At 45.3% G+C, this 17,104-nt stretch overlaps 1 protein-coding gene across 1 annotated transcript in view; it reads right to left on the reverse strand.

Moving 5' to 3' along the window:
* Window positions 1–17,104, reverse strand: part of LOC121551663 (serine/threonine-protein kinase/endoribonuclease IRE1-like) — a 28,069-nt gene that overhangs the window by 5,971 nt on the left and 4,994 nt on the right. The window contains exons 2-15 of the mRNA XM_041864373.2: window positions 14,614–14,734; window positions 10,626–10,659; window positions 9,959–10,031; window positions 8,972–9,044; window positions 7,011–7,133; window positions 5,649–5,750; window positions 4,458–4,719; window positions 3,128–3,206; window positions 2,512–2,671; window positions 1,810–1,925; window positions 1,496–1,699; window positions 926–1,169; window positions 646–736; window positions 160–349 (exon numbers count right to left, since the gene is read on the reverse strand). Coding sequence (XP_041720307.2) covers window positions 160–349; window positions 646–736; window positions 926–1,169; window positions 1,496–1,699; window positions 1,810–1,925; window positions 2,512–2,671; window positions 3,128–3,206; window positions 4,458–4,719; window positions 5,649–5,750; window positions 7,011–7,133; window positions 8,972–9,044; window positions 9,959–10,031; window positions 10,626–10,659; window positions 14,614–14,734 — 1,872 coding nt within the window. The remainder of the gene's footprint in view (window positions 1–159; window positions 350–645; window positions 737–925; window positions 1,170–1,495; window positions 1,700–1,809; window positions 1,926–2,511; window positions 2,672–3,127; window positions 3,207–4,457; window positions 4,720–5,648; window positions 5,751–7,010; window positions 7,134–8,971; window positions 9,045–9,958; window positions 10,032–10,625; window positions 10,660–14,613; window positions 14,735–17,104) is intronic.

Genomic DNA, 17,104 nt, shown 5'->3' on the forward strand with positions numbered 1-17,104 from the left:
ATTAATAGAGAGCGTAAGCTGATAGGTCAGGAAGAGAGAGGCTGTTGTAGTACATAAGACAACTTTGGAGGGCCAGATACATTTGGCTTTGGGCCGCATTTGGCTCGTGGGCCGGGTGTTGCAGACCCCTGTGTTTGGTGGTCAGTGAGGCTGCAGTACCTCTTGCAGTGAGGCGGTACACAGCTCTATGGCGATGTACTGGAACTGCCGGTCCCTCTCGGTGCAGAAGTAGCGGATGACGTTGGGGTGCTCGTCTGACTCACGTAGCAGGTCCACCTCACGGTCAGCAAAGCTGAAGCATTCTGGGAGGATCCTCTTGACCGCCACGGCACGGTTGTCAAACTGACCCCTGGGGGACAGAGCAGGGGAAGGTTAGTAGAACACTCCTAAACAGACACTTTACAAAGAAAGGTTGACGTATTTGTAAAACTTAACATTTATTTAAAATAAAATAAAAAAAGGGTCCCAGTTCTCTAGCCCTCTGCTGAAGTGTGCACTTGCACAGAAATAACGGGGATGCGGCCAAAGAGTCTCCAGAGAGTCTTTATGACCAGTAGAGGTGATTGAACGACTGACTGAGCAGACCTAAAAAAGACACTTCATTTTGTTACAAATGTAGAAACATTAGATTGGGTTGAGACTTACTTATACACGATGGTTCCCTCTGCACCGTGTCCCAAAACATTTTTGGGCCGGAACGTTATCTTTCCAACTCTGACCACGTCAGAGTCCTCATCTGATTAAGCATAAAAAACACATCAGATATTGGAATCAGAAGAGTATCTTACTCTAATTTTCAAAACAATACCCAGGCATCAAGATGAATAGAGCGTTGCTAGACCTAATGTAAGTGTGAGTGTCAGTGTATGTGAATCATTGCGTGTGCCTTTATCAATGTGTGTGTATCCACTTGTGTCCTCCATACCTCCGTCCTCATGCTCATTGGCGGAGCTGCCCAGCTCGGACACAGACAGGTTGGAGTGGTTGGATGCGCGGGGGGTGATGTTGGGGGTGCCGTTGGGGCTGCTGTGGTCTGAGTCAGCATCCGGGGCCAGCAGGGGAAGGTCGGTCCCTGGGGGAGGGAACGGCTGTCTCCTCAGGAGATCCAGCCTCTCATCCAACTGCCTCTGGAACTGTTCATGCTGCAGCTGCTGCTGCTTGTGAACACTCTGGGAGAGGAGAGATGGAGAGGAGAGGGGATGAGTGTGTGTGTGTTTGTGTTAATATAAACCAGAAAACAGGGTCCATGTATAAGTGAGCGATAGAGTGTTCATGTCATATCAGGTATGTGTTATATCTATAACTCAACATTTCAACTAAACTGTGGCCTTCCTTCCTACATTTAACACAGAGCCTACCATCATACTGGAACTAAACTGTGGACTACATTTTCCTCACTCTCATTTTCAGCTTGTTGACTGACAAGTCTGTCCAGCCAGGCAGTAACAGCCACAACCATACACCAGACCACCACTAGGTGTCAGCGCTCCCTCACCTTGGGGTAGATGATGATGAAGGCTACCCAGCCGGCCAGGAGGAAGGTGCTGAAGATGATGGTTGCCATGTCTTTAAGCATGGAGTCCACAGGGGCCTCTACTCTCACCGGTGTGGTCAGCCCCGGCTGCTCCTGGATGGAGGTGACCGCTGGGGGGCTGGGGCCCACAGTGGGGCCGTCTCCCATGTCACTCTCATTCACCTTCTAGGGGAGGACGGGGGGGGGAAGAGGGAGAATATATTTTTTATACCCCAACAAAATCAAATCAATCAAAGAGGAGAGGTTAGTTGGCATGCTGAAGGACTGACACACACCTCCTCTATGGTCTTCTCTGTGGTGGGGGGGATGACATTGCCCTGCTGGCGTGGGATACTGTCAGGGAACTTCTCAAGGATCTTGTTATGGGCATCAGGAGGCGTCTCATGATGACCTGGGAGAGAAACGCATCCAACCATCATCAGCATCATCACTATGATGATATTCCACATTGTGTGTAATAACATCTATATAACATCTATGTATCTATATAACATCTATGTATCTATATAACATCTATGTATCTATATAACATCTATGTATCTATATAACATCTATGTATCTATATAACATCAATAACATATTCTGAATCCTTTAATCATCATCATACTGACATCACTCTCAAAACCACCTTCCATCCTTATTCTACTGCCACAACTGCATTGAAGTGTATGGACAGTGTTTGTGTTCCACATTTGACAACTGACTTTGAGCATCTAGCAGAGGGCACTATAATTACACAATGTGGTCCTCTGTAGCTCAGCTGGTAGAGCACGGCGCATGTAACGCCAAGGTAGTGGGTTCGATCCCCGGGACCACCCATACACACAAAAAAAAACATGTATGCACGCATGACTGTAAGTCGCTTTGGATAAAAGCGTCTGCTAAATGGCATATTATATTATATTATAGACACCGGAGGGCGCTAGACACCGGAGGGCGCTAGACACTGGGCAATGCATGAGAGGAGTGTTTTCTACCTATGAGGAGCAGGTGGTTCCTCATGAAGTTGATGTGGTTGCGTTCCCTCAGGGCAGCGTTTAATTTGACGCTGGTCCTGTGAGTGATCACACACTCCTCCTCCACGGTCACCTCCTGGCTGTTAGGGCCCTCCAGCATGGGGAAGCTGCTGCCGCGGGGCTACAGGAGACACACAAACCACTAGATTATTATGGATATTTTATTTAACCAAGGAAGTCACCTTGTGATTGACATGCTAACATAGTTTAATGTTGTTAAATGTTGACAGACATGACTACCTCCTTTACTACTTAGAAGGAAACTGAAAATTATTCTCAACATTTTATTGTAAATAGATACAAAATTCCTAGGTCCATTCATAAGGGGTCTTGCTGATACTATCCCATGTTCCTCTGTGCTGCAGTGACCCAGGCCTGAGAGGGGCATTGTGACCTGGGTTGTGGCCAGGTAAACACCCAAACCAACACTAGTGCAGGGTCCCTGTGACTCTTAACACACATCTTTGATTTTGGGCTGTGATCACCTCCCAGAAGCATCCAGTTGTTTGGTGATGTTCTAGATTCTAGATAGAATGTCACGTTTTGTTCTAACACAGAAGAGCCTAGTGTCACTCACCACGACCGTGATCCCATCATGCACCAGGGAGGGCGATGCGTACAGGCTGGTGGAGTGCTTTCCTACGTAGAGTGTGGCCCTGTGAAGACAACAGAACAGGATAGCCTTAATCTTAGCCTTAAACATGGTTGGGTTAAGAGAAGCCTAATCGTCTACCTTAACCAGGCCATTTATAATAGGGAGATTCTCTATTATACTGTAGACAGCTTTGATTTGAGTCAGAAAACTACACTCTTGGTTACAAACAGACAATTTCACACACACACACTACAAGATCACCCACTGAAACTCTTATTTCTCGTATCTTCTGAAAGCTGGTTTAAATAGAAGTACAGAACTGTATTGTGAAACCACGACTGAAAGAGTCCATCTGTGTTGGTTGGATGTGCATCATTTGTTCATAAAGTGTTACATCTCTGCAAGTCCTGACTACACCACCACTGGCTTGTGCAATCATCAAACATAGATATAAAACGGATCTTCAATACCCCATCAATGATTCAGAGCCCTGGAATGCATATCAAAGCTCTAACATGACTGGTAGAGTTGGGGCCAACCCCTGTTCTCAGGATGGGGAGATCAAATACTGTAACACGTGCTGCTTGCAACATCAACTTATTCAACCCCATCTTACATTACTTGTCAGACTTCAAGAGTTCAGCAAAAGCATTTTCAAAGGGGCTGTTTACAAAAAAAATGCCTTGAAGGAAAACAATCAAACAGATTCAGAGTAAATTATTTAATTAATCATCAAAGAGAGATTGAAGTGGCTAAATAAGCATGATAAACTACTTCAATAGGAGTCAAAGGAGAATGGTATTGGCTGAAATGCTGTGGCAAATGCTCAAGGGGAGAGGCTCTGCTTGGAGTCTTGCTGAGCATAGACTGGAGCTGATAGAAACAAACATTGTGTATAGAAAAGGGCGGGGCTACTGTTCTTAACCAATATATATATATATATATATATATGTATATATAGTGTGTGTGTGTGTGTGTGTGTGTGTGTGTGTGTGTGTGTGTGTGTGTGTGTGTGTGTATGCACATTCAATGCCCATGGCTATGGGAAGATTTGCATGAAAGTTCAAGCTAAAACAGTAGTCAGCTCTACACTTTAAAATACCCATCCCCTGGGGTATTTATTCTAGAAAAACAATGACATGAGGGTAAAATAGAGACTCTTCCCTGTCGAAAAGTGACAATGAAAAAGTTTCATCCTATTGTCTGTGTTTTTCTATGAAAGCATAAGCCACATACAAAGTAATATCTTAAGTCTAGCCTCCATAGCTGAGTAACTAAAGGGGAGCCACTGTCGTTCACACGGTCTACTTACATGAGCTTGTTCTTGGGCTTCTTCTCCTTGGGGAAGGGATACTTCCACTGCGTGATGCGGCCCACCTCGCCTGACATGAAGGTGAGGTAGCGCAGCGTTTCCACAGCGACGTTGGTGAGCGGCACCTTGCGCAGGCCCTCGCGCTGCCAGATATACATGCCCACCACGGGGGAGTTGTAATTCTGCATCCACTGGACATCACCCGACTCACTGTCCACTGTCACCACCAGCCCGTCACCGTTGGAGACAAAGTGGGCCATCTCTATAAGGAGAGGGGGAGAGGAGGGGGGTGTAAACTGGGTGTACGTATTGCATCAGTACAACTATGTGAACGATGACGTGAGGTGGATAATATATACACATATATAGAAAGAGGGAGAGAGGGGAGAGAGGGAAAGAGAGATGGAGATGTGAGGAGAGAGAGAGAGACGTGAGGAGAATCATATTTAATATTGGTTTCCTTAATATTGGATGATGTTCTATAGTAATATGTTGAGGATTATGACAGTATAAAATCATCTCCCTGGATCTATGTAGTATGAGAAATGCCTTCAACCAGAGAGCAGGGCCGGGACGATATCAGTACCACAATACTCATTAGTATCACGCCTCCCGAGTGGCGCAGTGGTCTAAGGCAGTGCTAGCTGTGCCACTAGAGATCCTGGTTCGAATCCAGGCTCTGTCGTAGCTGGCTGTGACCGGGAGACCCATGGGGCGGCGCACAATTGGCCCAGTGTCGTCCAGGGTAGGAGAGGGAATGGCTGGCAGGGATGTAGCTCAGTTGGTAGAGCATGGCGTTTGCAACGACAGGGTTGTGGGTTCGATTCCCATGAAAATTTAAATAAAATAATGTATGCACTCACTAACTGTAAGTCGATAAGAGCGTCTGCTAAATGACTAAATTGTAAATTTAGGAAAACAGCCCGATTGTTGGAAACCACCATCATTATGTTGTCATCCAGGGTCACATTCATTTATATTCCAAGCTATTACAGCACACAATATTTTACATATAGCAGGTCTGCTTTGTGTTTTCATTTTTGCCATAGAAAATATATTGTGATACTGGTATCATCACAGTCCTACCAGACAGCATATCTCAAACAACGCAGTCTCTCTCACACACTGCCTGCATTCACTGTCGCTATAGAGACTGTCACTATAGAGAAGTAGTATAAAAGCATGTCTTACTGTATTTGGTGTCATCGTCAGGCAGCGTGGCGGCGTAGTCGAAGTAGGTGGCATTCCAGCGGAGCTCTCTACTCTTGGTGTCGTACATGGTGATGGTGTACTCTGGGGAAGACAAAGGGACAACATTATATACTGTAGCCTAAAACATGTAGGATATGCCAGAGTAGTGAAACTAAACCCCACAGGACTCAACCCACGGTGATGTTGTGCTTTGGGAAGAAATGGTGAGACCGCTCATTACAACTATACAGCCATGCTAGCTATGGTGACAAAACTGGCCAACTTAGAAAAACACAGGATAACATGACATAAGTCCAAATTCATGTTCCCCCGACAGAGTTATCCCACGTCTCCATGTCTCAAAGCATTCATAGGCTACTTCTTGGACTGCTGCACTGGCAGCCTGACCCTTACAACTGCCATAAATATCTACAACAAGCCACAGACAAGTCATCTAAAGTGACACATAAAAATAAAGTGGATGCCATAGGACACAGGGTATGACAGATCACCAAGGATGGCAGGTAGCTTAGTGGTTAAGAGTGTTGTGCCAGTAACCGAAAGGTCGCTGGTTCTAATCCCCGAGCCGACTAGGTGAAAAATCTGTCGATGTGCCCTTGAGCAAGGCACTTAACCCTAATTGCTCCTGTAAGTCGCTCTGGATAAGAGCGTCTGCTAAATGACTAAAATGTAATAATAATAATATGCCATTTAGCAGACGCTTTTATCCAAAGCGACTTACAGTCATGCGTGCATACATTTTTTGTGTATGGGTGGTCCCGGGGATTGGCGTTACAAGCGCCGTGCTCTACCAGCTGTGCTCTACCAGCTGAGCTACAGAGGTCCAGTGGGAGTACAAACGGGCATGGGAAGTAGCGTAGCATTTCCAAGGCAGTCAAGTTGCCCCTAATCGCAGATCTTGGGTCAGATTCACATTTAATGGTTAAGGTTAGGATTTGGGGAGCTGATCCCAGATCTGTAAAGGGGACGTGAATGAGGTGTGGAAAACGAAACCCAGTACAACAGGATCCTGGTTAACATGTCAGAAAGAGAGAAAAGAGAGGCTTTGCATCGACGCCTGACTTTTACATAAGTGCCATTAGCAGGGAGATCTCTCATGTGTCTGATAATCATGTCACCCCAGGTGTCGGGACGGGGGAGGAGGAGTGGGGAAAGAGGGCCTATCCATAGGAACGAATAGACAGAACACATCTCTATGAGCCTGGGCCTAACTGAACCTCATAGGTATTACACAGTGGCTAAAGGGAGAGAAGTGAATAATATGGCGTGGAGATGTTTAGACCCCAGCCAGCCAGCCAGCCAGGTGGGTGGGTGGGTGTGGTGTGAGCTACAGGGGCCTACCGGTGCGTCCCAGGTAGAGCAGGGAGGAGGAGGGACACAGCATCTCAGCAAAGGAGGATGTGAGGGTCTGCTGCTTCTCCCCTGTCAACAGGTCCACCACGTACCACAGGTCCTGCTTCTTACCTACACACAAACACAGATAAAAAACACAGACATAAGGACATCATGAGGACACAAACACATGGACACAATAGGGCTGGGTGTTTTTATTGGCGTTGATGTCCGCTTCTCATGTTGTCTTTTTGGTCTGGTCTCCTTCTCTCCTGCTGTGACCGTGCACCTTCCCACTGACACACACACACCAAGCCCCTCCCCCTTCCACTCACAACAACAAAGATGAGAGATCACTTCTTCCTCTAAGACAAGCGTTTTCAACTCGCTATTTGCATTTTGAGGTCTGGTCCAAAAGAAATCAATCATATGGACACCGAAAGACATTGATACAGTAAAATTATGTAATAGATAAGTTAACCTTTCTAACAACACCCTTTTTATGTCTCACCTCCCCAAATTGCACACAGAGCAGACACTACTAAAACAGGAGTATCAACGAACATTGATTCTGGAAAATTCATGCTCAGTTTCTGTCGCTCGCAGCATTGCGTACCGCTAGGAGTATTTTAGCCAAAGACTATTATACAAGCTGTCTAGTCTGTGTTTTTATAAATATGCAATAAGCATAAAACACAAATATATACGGAATTGGCAACTCATTCTCATTCTGAGAAATTAGGTAGGCCACTTGATTTCAACATCTGAACAAAGTGGACAGGCTAACATGCTGTTCAAACAGTTATGGGATGGACAGAAGGGTGTGTTCATAACAACTAAACTGTTCTACCTTGTTAGCTAGCAAATAGATCCAAGTTGGCTAGACTTGAAATATAATGATTAGCTGGCTACTAACTAGCACGTGGGCTTGTGCTGTGAGATTGTGTATGAGACCCGTGTTCATTTTCTATAATGCCTGCTACAAGAAGTTCCTCATCATTCCATTAATGAATGTGCATTATGCATGGCTCTTTTTAGGCCATGTCGCCCAGCCCTAGGAAACACAGAGCAGTCAGCCTAATAACATTGGAAAAACCTACTGGTCTCTGGTCTGAAAGCAGAGCCATACATGCAGTTGAACCGCATTCAATCAGAGTTGTTTATTATCCTTATTATACTTTGAGTGAATGGGTGGGACAGTTAAGTAAAAACACAAGTGGGCTAGACATGCACCCAGCATTCTCCCAGATGGTATTGGGTGTTTACCTACCTATAGTATGTTATTAAAAACACCCCCATGCCCTAGTAGTGCACTGTCTCCCTATTGCGTTGTTGAAGGGAGTGACAATAATAGTTATTCTGGCTGGACTATAATAACTACGCCTGATGGATTACGAAACAGTGGCCTATCTGCAGTGCTGGTGGCCCCACCCCGTGAGTAGGATGTTGTTGGCTGAGCTGTTCCTCAAACTGACTCTGCAGGGCGGCTTTAGACTGAAGATTACAGTTGTTTGTCTAGCACAGTGTGAGGTGAAAATTGCCATTGGCCAACAGGTTTGACAATTAACACAGAACATTCTCCCTTTGTGCTCGCAGTGGCTTCAGTGAATGGGTGTGAAAACTTCTACAGGACTGACTAGAAACGTGACATTCATTTTCTCCGCTGAACAATGGCACGGCAGATAGGTTAGATAACGTTAACGCCTTCGGGCCGCAGTATATTCAAAGGAGCAGGGGTTATGATGACCGTGAGGTGAACAGAATGCTAATGTAGTGTAACGTCTTGTAGTTCTAACAAGATTAGATTCATTCATTAGAGGTCAGCCTGATCGGGACTTGAACGGTTGCCTGGCTTGGTAGAGCAGGTATCCATGACAACGTAGTCCAACCTGTTCCTGGTCTGTTCTAAATGTCTACATGTTATGTCAGTGTGTGTCATATACTCTAGGTCTGAGAGCTGGAAGACTTACCCATGTAGAGGATCCCGTCAGAGCTGCGGCAGGGCGACGCATGGACCAGCTCAGGTATGGTGAAAGGCAGTTTCTGTGGAAAACAGGGAAACGTCAGTTGGCCCACTCATAAGCATGTTTACTGTGAATGTATCAATATCAAGGGGTCAATGTTGAGCAATGCTATTTCATAATAAACCACATACACCATGCCCACACTCACAATCTCACACAGACTCTGCTACTACAACTACGGCAAAAACAGAAACATGATGCGCGCACACACACACACACCGATGTGCACTACATGTTTTGCGTGACTTGCTTATCACCTGTGGTGGGCAGATATGCAGTGGCCTTCTAGAGAAAGAGGAAACTGTCAGTTCCTCTCTAGTGATGGTGACCTTGTTAGTCTAATAAGGGGGTTCAGTGGTTCTTCTCTAGTGAGGGGTGACCCTGCTAGTCTAATAAGGGGGTTCAGTGGTTCCTCTCCAGTGATGGGTGACCCTGTTAGTCTAATAAGGGGGTTCAGTGGTTCCTCTCTAGTGATGGGTGACCCTGCTAGTCTAATAAGGGGGTTCAGTGGTTCCTCTCTAGTGATGGGTGACCCTGCTAGTCTAATAAGGGGGTTCAGTGGTTCCTCTCTAGAGATGGGTGACCCTGCTAGTCTAATAAGGGGGCTCAGTGGTTCCTCTCTAGTGATGGGTGACCCTGCTAGTCTAATAAGGGGGTTCAGTGGTTCCTCTCTAGTGATGGGTGACCCTGCTAGTCTAATAAGGGGGTTCAGTGGTTCCTCTCTAGTGATGGGTGACCCTGCTAGTCTAATAAGGGGGTTCAGTGGTTCCTCTCTAGTGATGGGTGACCCTGCTAGTCTAATAAGGGGGTTCAGTGGTTCCTCTCTAGTGATGGGTGACCCTGCTAGTCTAATAAGGGGGTTCAGTGGTTCCTCTCTAGTGATGGGTGACCCTGCTAGTCTAATAAGGGGGTTCAGTGGTTCCTCTCTCTTACCGTCAGTCCCTCGTTGTTCTTCCCTCCTAGAGAGTACAGGCTGCCATCGTTAGGGTCAGGCAGAAAAGCTGGTCTACGGTGAGAGAGAGGGATGGGGGAGATAAAGAGAGAGAGATGAGATGGGGGAGAGAATGTTAACACTCAGACAGATCATACATAATTCAAGGTGAAGTGTGTTGTGACACCTGTGCACTATAGGCCTAAATAAAGTTGGATTTGATTGTTGGATAGGGCTTACACATTGTCAGATCAGTCATCAATGAACCCTGTTGTATTTTGAATAGAGTACAGTCTTATTCCTCAAGCAGAACAGGACAAACACAGCTATGCATGCTCAGCAGATTGTGTATTGAGAGCAACAGGAAACTGACACACACATGCACACACAAACTGACACACACGTACACACAAACTGACACACACGCAAACTGACACACACATGCACAAACTGACACACACGCACACACTGATACACACATGCACACACTGACACAAACTGGCACACACACAAACTGACACACACATGCACAAACTGACACACACATGCACAAACTGACACACACATGCACAAACTGACACACACACACACACACTGATACACACATGCACACACTGACACAAACTGACACACACACAAACTGACACACACACACTTGATGATACTTACTCTGCCACATGCATTGGGACCTGAAGAACAGGATCTGTCCACAGAAGAAAAGGGAAGAAAATGTGCCTTTCAGTCATCAGTGACATGAACAGTACACTACAATACAAATGATGCGCAGTACCGGTTGATCAAGAGTCAGCAACATGTTTACAGTACACAATATGAACCACTACACTGATGTCTCTCCTGTCTGAATATAAACCCCATAGTTCTTCAGTTCATAAAAGATTACTCCCACACACAACATTAACTCAGAAGGTTTACTGAAAACTTTTCAGTCAGGGACCTTTCACTCTCTGGTCTTGAGAAAGGGTGGTCTTGAGAAAGGGCACCAACCGAGACATTGACAGTAATCATGCAGATGTTGTGAGTGGAGAGTAATAATAATATTTTCCAACGAAGGCTACAGTACACAATCTCTCTCAAAAAAGGGATCCATCGAGACAAAAATGCTATCACAGAGGCACTTTACAGTCTCCTTGTCTCTTGACCAACAATACACCCATTCCTGGGAAAGCCATTGCAGGGATCTACAGTGAGACCATTTTACTTGCATATGCGCCTAAATATTTTGTTGTGCGACCTGGAATTTAAATTTAGGAGCACCCGTCCGCCTAGAAAAATTAAGAAATCTAAGGATTCATTGTGCTCCTCAATTTCTTTGCGTGCACCTACATTTTTCAACTTACGCGCACACGTACTCCTTGTAAAAATGGTCAGCATAGACCCCTGCAGTGTTGGTCTCAGGTTAAAAAGCTACTTAAACCACACTTGCCCTAACTCCTAACTGATAAGACGCCAACGCCCCTTATTTGCCTAATGATGTCAGCATAGCCTAAATAAACAGTGGCCAGTAGACCACAGGGGACTTATTAATACTCACTGTAAAGACCCAGGTTGTATTCTGAACTTCGCAGATAGAAATGCATTGTATAGAGTGGACATGATTTCCTATCCTACATGATAGACAGAAGCAGGTCTGATCTACATAATATATTTATATCTGAATGTCCTGTAATGTTGCAACACGTTGAATGCGACCCAGCACCAAGGCCACCCTGCCAAACAGGCGCACACACATGGCCAGGGCGTGATGACACATTACTACTACTAGACAAACGCACACAGCGGCAGTGCGAGTACACAAGGTCAGCCAGATGGAACCTCTGCTCTGACTGGAAGGGGTCTGGCTGGGTGGATTACCTGGAACTGCGTTTACACAGGTAGCCCAATTGTGATATTTTTTCTACTAATTGGTCTTTTGACCAGTCAGATCAGCTTTGAAAAATATCTGATGTGAGAAGATCTGAATGGTCAAAACACAAATAAGTGGGGAAAAATAAATCTGAATTTGGCTGCCTGTGTAAACGCAGCCTGTGTCACAGATGGCTGTATTACCAAGGAACATTCAGTAGGGAACAACACTCAGAACATAGTAGGTGGAACAACAAAGCCCACCCATGATGTATACAATGATTACAATCCTGACTGGTGGTGATGACATATTTTACGGACGACCATGCTGGAGATTTATATATTTTTTAGTATAACGTTCTCCATTTGTCATGATAGAGAGCCCTGTTCTGTGATCTGACCTCAATGTTCTTTCCCTTCACTGAATATGCGCCTCACCTGATAGTATAACTGTTTGGGAGGACACACTGAATATTAATGTGTGTGTGTGTTGTCGTATGAAAGAGTATATTTGGGCCGGTGTGTCCATACATGTCACTGGTAGATGCATTAGGGTCAGGACAGTAACATAGTCCGCGTCCTTTTTATCCACGTCAAACTTGGTGCAAAACCACACCGACAAGAAACCTAGCAACATTCAAAGCCGCGCTGATTGGTCAGAGTTCGGTTGTTCCTGCGTTTTAAAAGAACGAACGCTACAGACTGAATCCCCACCAAAACATTGCCATCCATACCCTGCATTTCTCCCTAATTTGGATATGAAGTTGCATTAAACAATGTAGCTTTTTAGTGAGTGATTGCAGCCAGCCTGATTGACCAGATGGATAGCATCGACATCATGGATAGTTGCATTGTTTTTGGCGGTAAGTAAGCTGTGAATTATATCAAGTGTTATCGCTAGTTTACAACGCCGATTGGGCTGAAGCTGTCTAGTAGTGTGTTAACCACACTAAGCTATCTAAGTGTTTACGAAAGGCCTATTAAGATACTTAGCTACATGACATTTGTGCTAGTTGCCAACTAAAATAGATGCTGCATAGTTAGCTCTAGCTGAATGGGCAAAGCTAGCTCCAATGGTTCACCATTACTGACAATCATGTAATGTTAGCTATCTTCAGTCACTTGTTGCTTGCCTTTCCTTTAGCTCATTTCAAAACGAGGCCGCAAAACTGCGCATCTCCCGCGGTTCGTGGCATGGCAGGCACTCGTAAACTCCGAACCCTTCCTCTCTCGCGCGCATTTACGTAGTCACAGAGTACGTCCGAACTCAGACCAATCACCGCGGATTTGAATGTTGCTAGGTTACTCGTGGGCGTGGTTTTGCACCAAGTTTGGCGTGGATAAAAAGGACGCGATAGGACCAGGGATGGGACTCACTCCATCATGCCAACCCTGGGTTGGGCCCTACCTGCTGGGCCCGACTGACAGGTTCCTAGCTCCCTCCTGGCTCCTTCTGTGGGAGTTAGTCAGTTAGGCCTCAGGGAAGACCTGCCTACCTCCTGGCTGTGGGCTTTAGTTAGTTAGGCCTCAGGGAAGACGTTTATTAATGATGTTGTATGGTATCAGGTGTGACTCACTGGTTTAACTTTTGACATGAAAGGTCATCCATTTGTGATCCACCGTGTCATTCTAACCATGTAACCTCAGACAGGATGTTTAGATATGAAAGTGTGTTTTTCTTGTCACGTGCGCAAACAAGTACACCGAAATACCTTTCTTCCAAGTGCTTTTCCAACAATGCAGTAATCAATATCAGCAGTACTATAAAATAAATCATAAACTGGGTGGTTCGAGCTCTGAATGCTGATTGGCTGAAAACCGTGGTATATCAGACCGTATACCACGTATGATAAAACATTTATTTGTATTGCTCTAATTACGTTGGTAACCAGTTTATAATAGCAGTATGGTACCTCGGGTGTTTGTGGTATATTACGAATATACCACAGCTAAGGGCTGTATCCAGGCACTCCGCGGTGTGTCGTGCTTAAGAACAGCCCTTAGCCGTGGTATATTGGCCATATACCATACCCCCTCTGGCTTTATTACTTAAGTAAAGTCGAACAAAAACACACGAGAAATACAAATACAGCAGAGCAGTTCACCCCTGCCTACAATGGCTGACCATGATTAAAGACTATATCTGTCCCACTCTCTCCCGGTTAATGATTACCATGTTAGCATGCGTGAGCAAAGCATTCACTGCATTTACTCATGTGCCGGGAGAGCAGAAAATAGAGTGAAAACATCCACCATTATCTAAAAACCCAGAAATGCTTCAGAAATGCCATTAGTCAGTGAAAAATGATCTGTCAATACATCCCTTTATGAAAGGTAGCCCTGAGAATGATAACACACCTACCGTAGTTTATGACCGACAGTCTACTCCCACGGTTACCAGAACGGAACTAGAACAGTGTTGACTTCTCCAACCATTCAGTACCTCAATAGCTGTATTACAGTATTAGTACATGCAATGATACGCAACGGAGGTAAAAAAGTAGGCTGACACGTGCACTCCTCCCCACTGCCTCGTACACTTTGTGTGATTAGTTACATCTCAAAATAATGTTTCTGCTCTGAATCTGGTTTTCACCATTCAACAAATGACAAAACACAGAACTGGTCTTCACTTTCACAAAGTAAAGGGGTCTCAATTGTGATTCCTGTGGAACACCACAATGGCGCTTTGTTTTGCAGGTGTAACCCGAACACCTAACAGCGCCTCCAGATTGATAGAGACAACAAACAAAGGTGCTAGTGAATTACTCAGGACTCTCCTCTTCTTCCTTACCTTCTTTCAGTGTCCATTTGATAGAGCCTGACTTCTTGCTGACGGCGTGTAGGTTTCCATCCAGGGTGGACACAAAGAGCAGGCTTTCAGGGAGGGAGACGGTGCTGGCTCGGCAGAAACTCTGCAAGACAGAACACAAAATACTTAAACCACTATCTATAGGGGAACAGAAGAATGTCTTCTTTAGTGGTATTCCTCCCCACTGCCTCCTGTAGCTCAGTTGGTAGAGCATGGCGCTTGCAACGCCAGGGTTGTGGGTTCGATTCCCACGGGGGGCCAGTATGAAAAATGTATGCACTCACTAACTGTAAGTCGCTCTGGATAAGAGTGTCTGCTAAATAACTAAAATGTAAAATGTATTCAACATGAGCCAAGGACCTACTCTTAGTATTCACCTCTTTCAAAAATAGTTTAATCTACAGCCAATGCAATTACATTCTGTCGACCAAAGAGTTCTGGCCATATCAGCCCTGATATGGCCTCTATTGCTAGACACAAAAAATAATGGAAACTATAGCCATATCAGAGACAAGGTGTGCTGTTGCATTGTAAATGTGAACGGTTGCTACTAATTAAAATGTGGTATTATTGAACACAGATTCAAATCAGTTTGATCATACATAACTAACTTATGTATTCATAATCACAAAATAGTCTACTCTACATAGGAATACAGGCAAAGTGCTGCCATAACAGAGAACCATAGTACGTTAAGAGCATGTGATCCTCTCTCCTGCAGTTTATATGGCCCCAGAGGAATGCCTATCCTGAGAAAGAGGACTGTTTCCCTCATTCATTGAATGCATATCCTGAATACTACTACTAGACTGGGGACACCGGGGTAGGGGGGATGAACTGAATGGACTGCAGGGATGCCAGAGGGTTAACTGCTCCCCCATATCGCCAAACATTACCCCATCTCCAAAATGGCTGTGTAAAACACTTAGAGGCATATGAGGAGTTTGGTCTTGCTAGCTACCTGCCTGAGGGGGAGTTAAGGGGGACTTAAGGCTTCTGCATGCTTCGGTTCGTCTGCTCGCATAGTCCCTTAAAATACATTCGCTTGAAAAAGAAGAAAAAAGCATCAATAGTACTGTTTGTCCATCTTGAGACACCTCAAAAGTCAGAATTAATCTATGATAACTCCAGAAATCTGTCATTAATTTGGACATTTTTGCCAAGGTGATATTCTTTGCACCTAACTAAGATGTTAGGTGCAGTATTTCAAGGAAAACATTTTGCATAAATGATTTGTCTCTCATTGAATGACAAACACCTCATTGAAGAATCCCTACTGTTGACCAATCACAGACGAAGGGGCGTAAACTTCGGCTACAGACTTCAGCTTGCCCCTGAGAATGTATTTATTTAACTGTTTTGGATGGGAAGCACGCAGACACCTTTAGCCTAAAAGCCCATTTATGCTTGATCTGAAAATGTGCTCAGAGGCTTCGTATGGAGGGTGTGACACAATTGCGGAGCCTCTGGAGGGATGCACAGGCCAAATCAAGCTCCGCATCGCTGTGCACCTCACAAATGTGGAGGGCTCCGTATAGCTCCGCTTTGACATGATTGGTTGATGGTAGGTGGGGGCGGCACGTCCTGTATAAACACAAACTTCCTTCACAATAGCGCTTCTCTGCTCCGCTAAGCACAAAAAGTATGAAAGCCCTGAAGTCTGTGGAGGCTGCATCGCAGTAAATGCTGTATGGCCACTTCAGACGTCAGATTGACCATGCAGAGCCTTTAACTGAACACAGTTGTTTTAAAAAAGGAGTCTGTGATAAGAGTGGGAAGGAAGGCTAGATAAGGGGTTGGGACTGGGAGACTTAAGAGTGCAGCTAGTGCACAAATGGTATGAGGAGGTTCTAAAGGAGGAGGCAAATATTCTAGAAGTTCTGCAACAGAGCCACGCTGCCATCTGCCCAGCCACCATATCAGGCTGATAAAGCAAGCATGGTCGGCGTGCTTTAATGTGAAACTCAGGGAAAAGTGTGTTTCTCAGTCACTGCACAGACGAAGAGTGGGCTGAGGTGGACATGTGAATGTGTTTCTCTCCAGTCCTTCTCATATCACTCTCTCTGGGAGAGGACGCAAGCCCACATGGGCAGACTTAGACTGGGTTCAGTAGCCCAACATGTGGTGGAATGGACAGCAATTTTGGAGAGAGAGAATGAAACAACCAGAGAAAGAGGGTGAGGAAAGAAATATGTATGCATGCATAAGTGGGCATATGCGGCGCTTGAATCACTGACCACACTTTTTTAAGCTCTGACAGAAGCCGGGTCAAGCGAAGGGGGTGGTTCTTTCCTTGGAAGTCTCTGTGGTCAGTGAGTGCAAAGGAGTTTTTAAAAAACATCACACTGATAGGCGATCTGTAGTCTTCATTTTGTTTTTGGCACAGGAAGAGGCCGGGTGGGGGTGTCTGTACTGTAGAGTGCACTCGCTGCTCAAGGGTTTTGACAAGATGGGATTAAGCTTTTCCCTAGCA

This window comes from Coregonus clupeaformis, chromosome 35 (genome assembly GCF_020615455.1).
Source record: "Coregonus clupeaformis isolate EN_2021a chromosome 35, ASM2061545v1, whole genome shotgun sequence".
Taxonomy (NCBI): domain Eukaryota; kingdom Metazoa; phylum Chordata; class Actinopteri; order Salmoniformes; family Salmonidae; genus Coregonus; species Coregonus clupeaformis.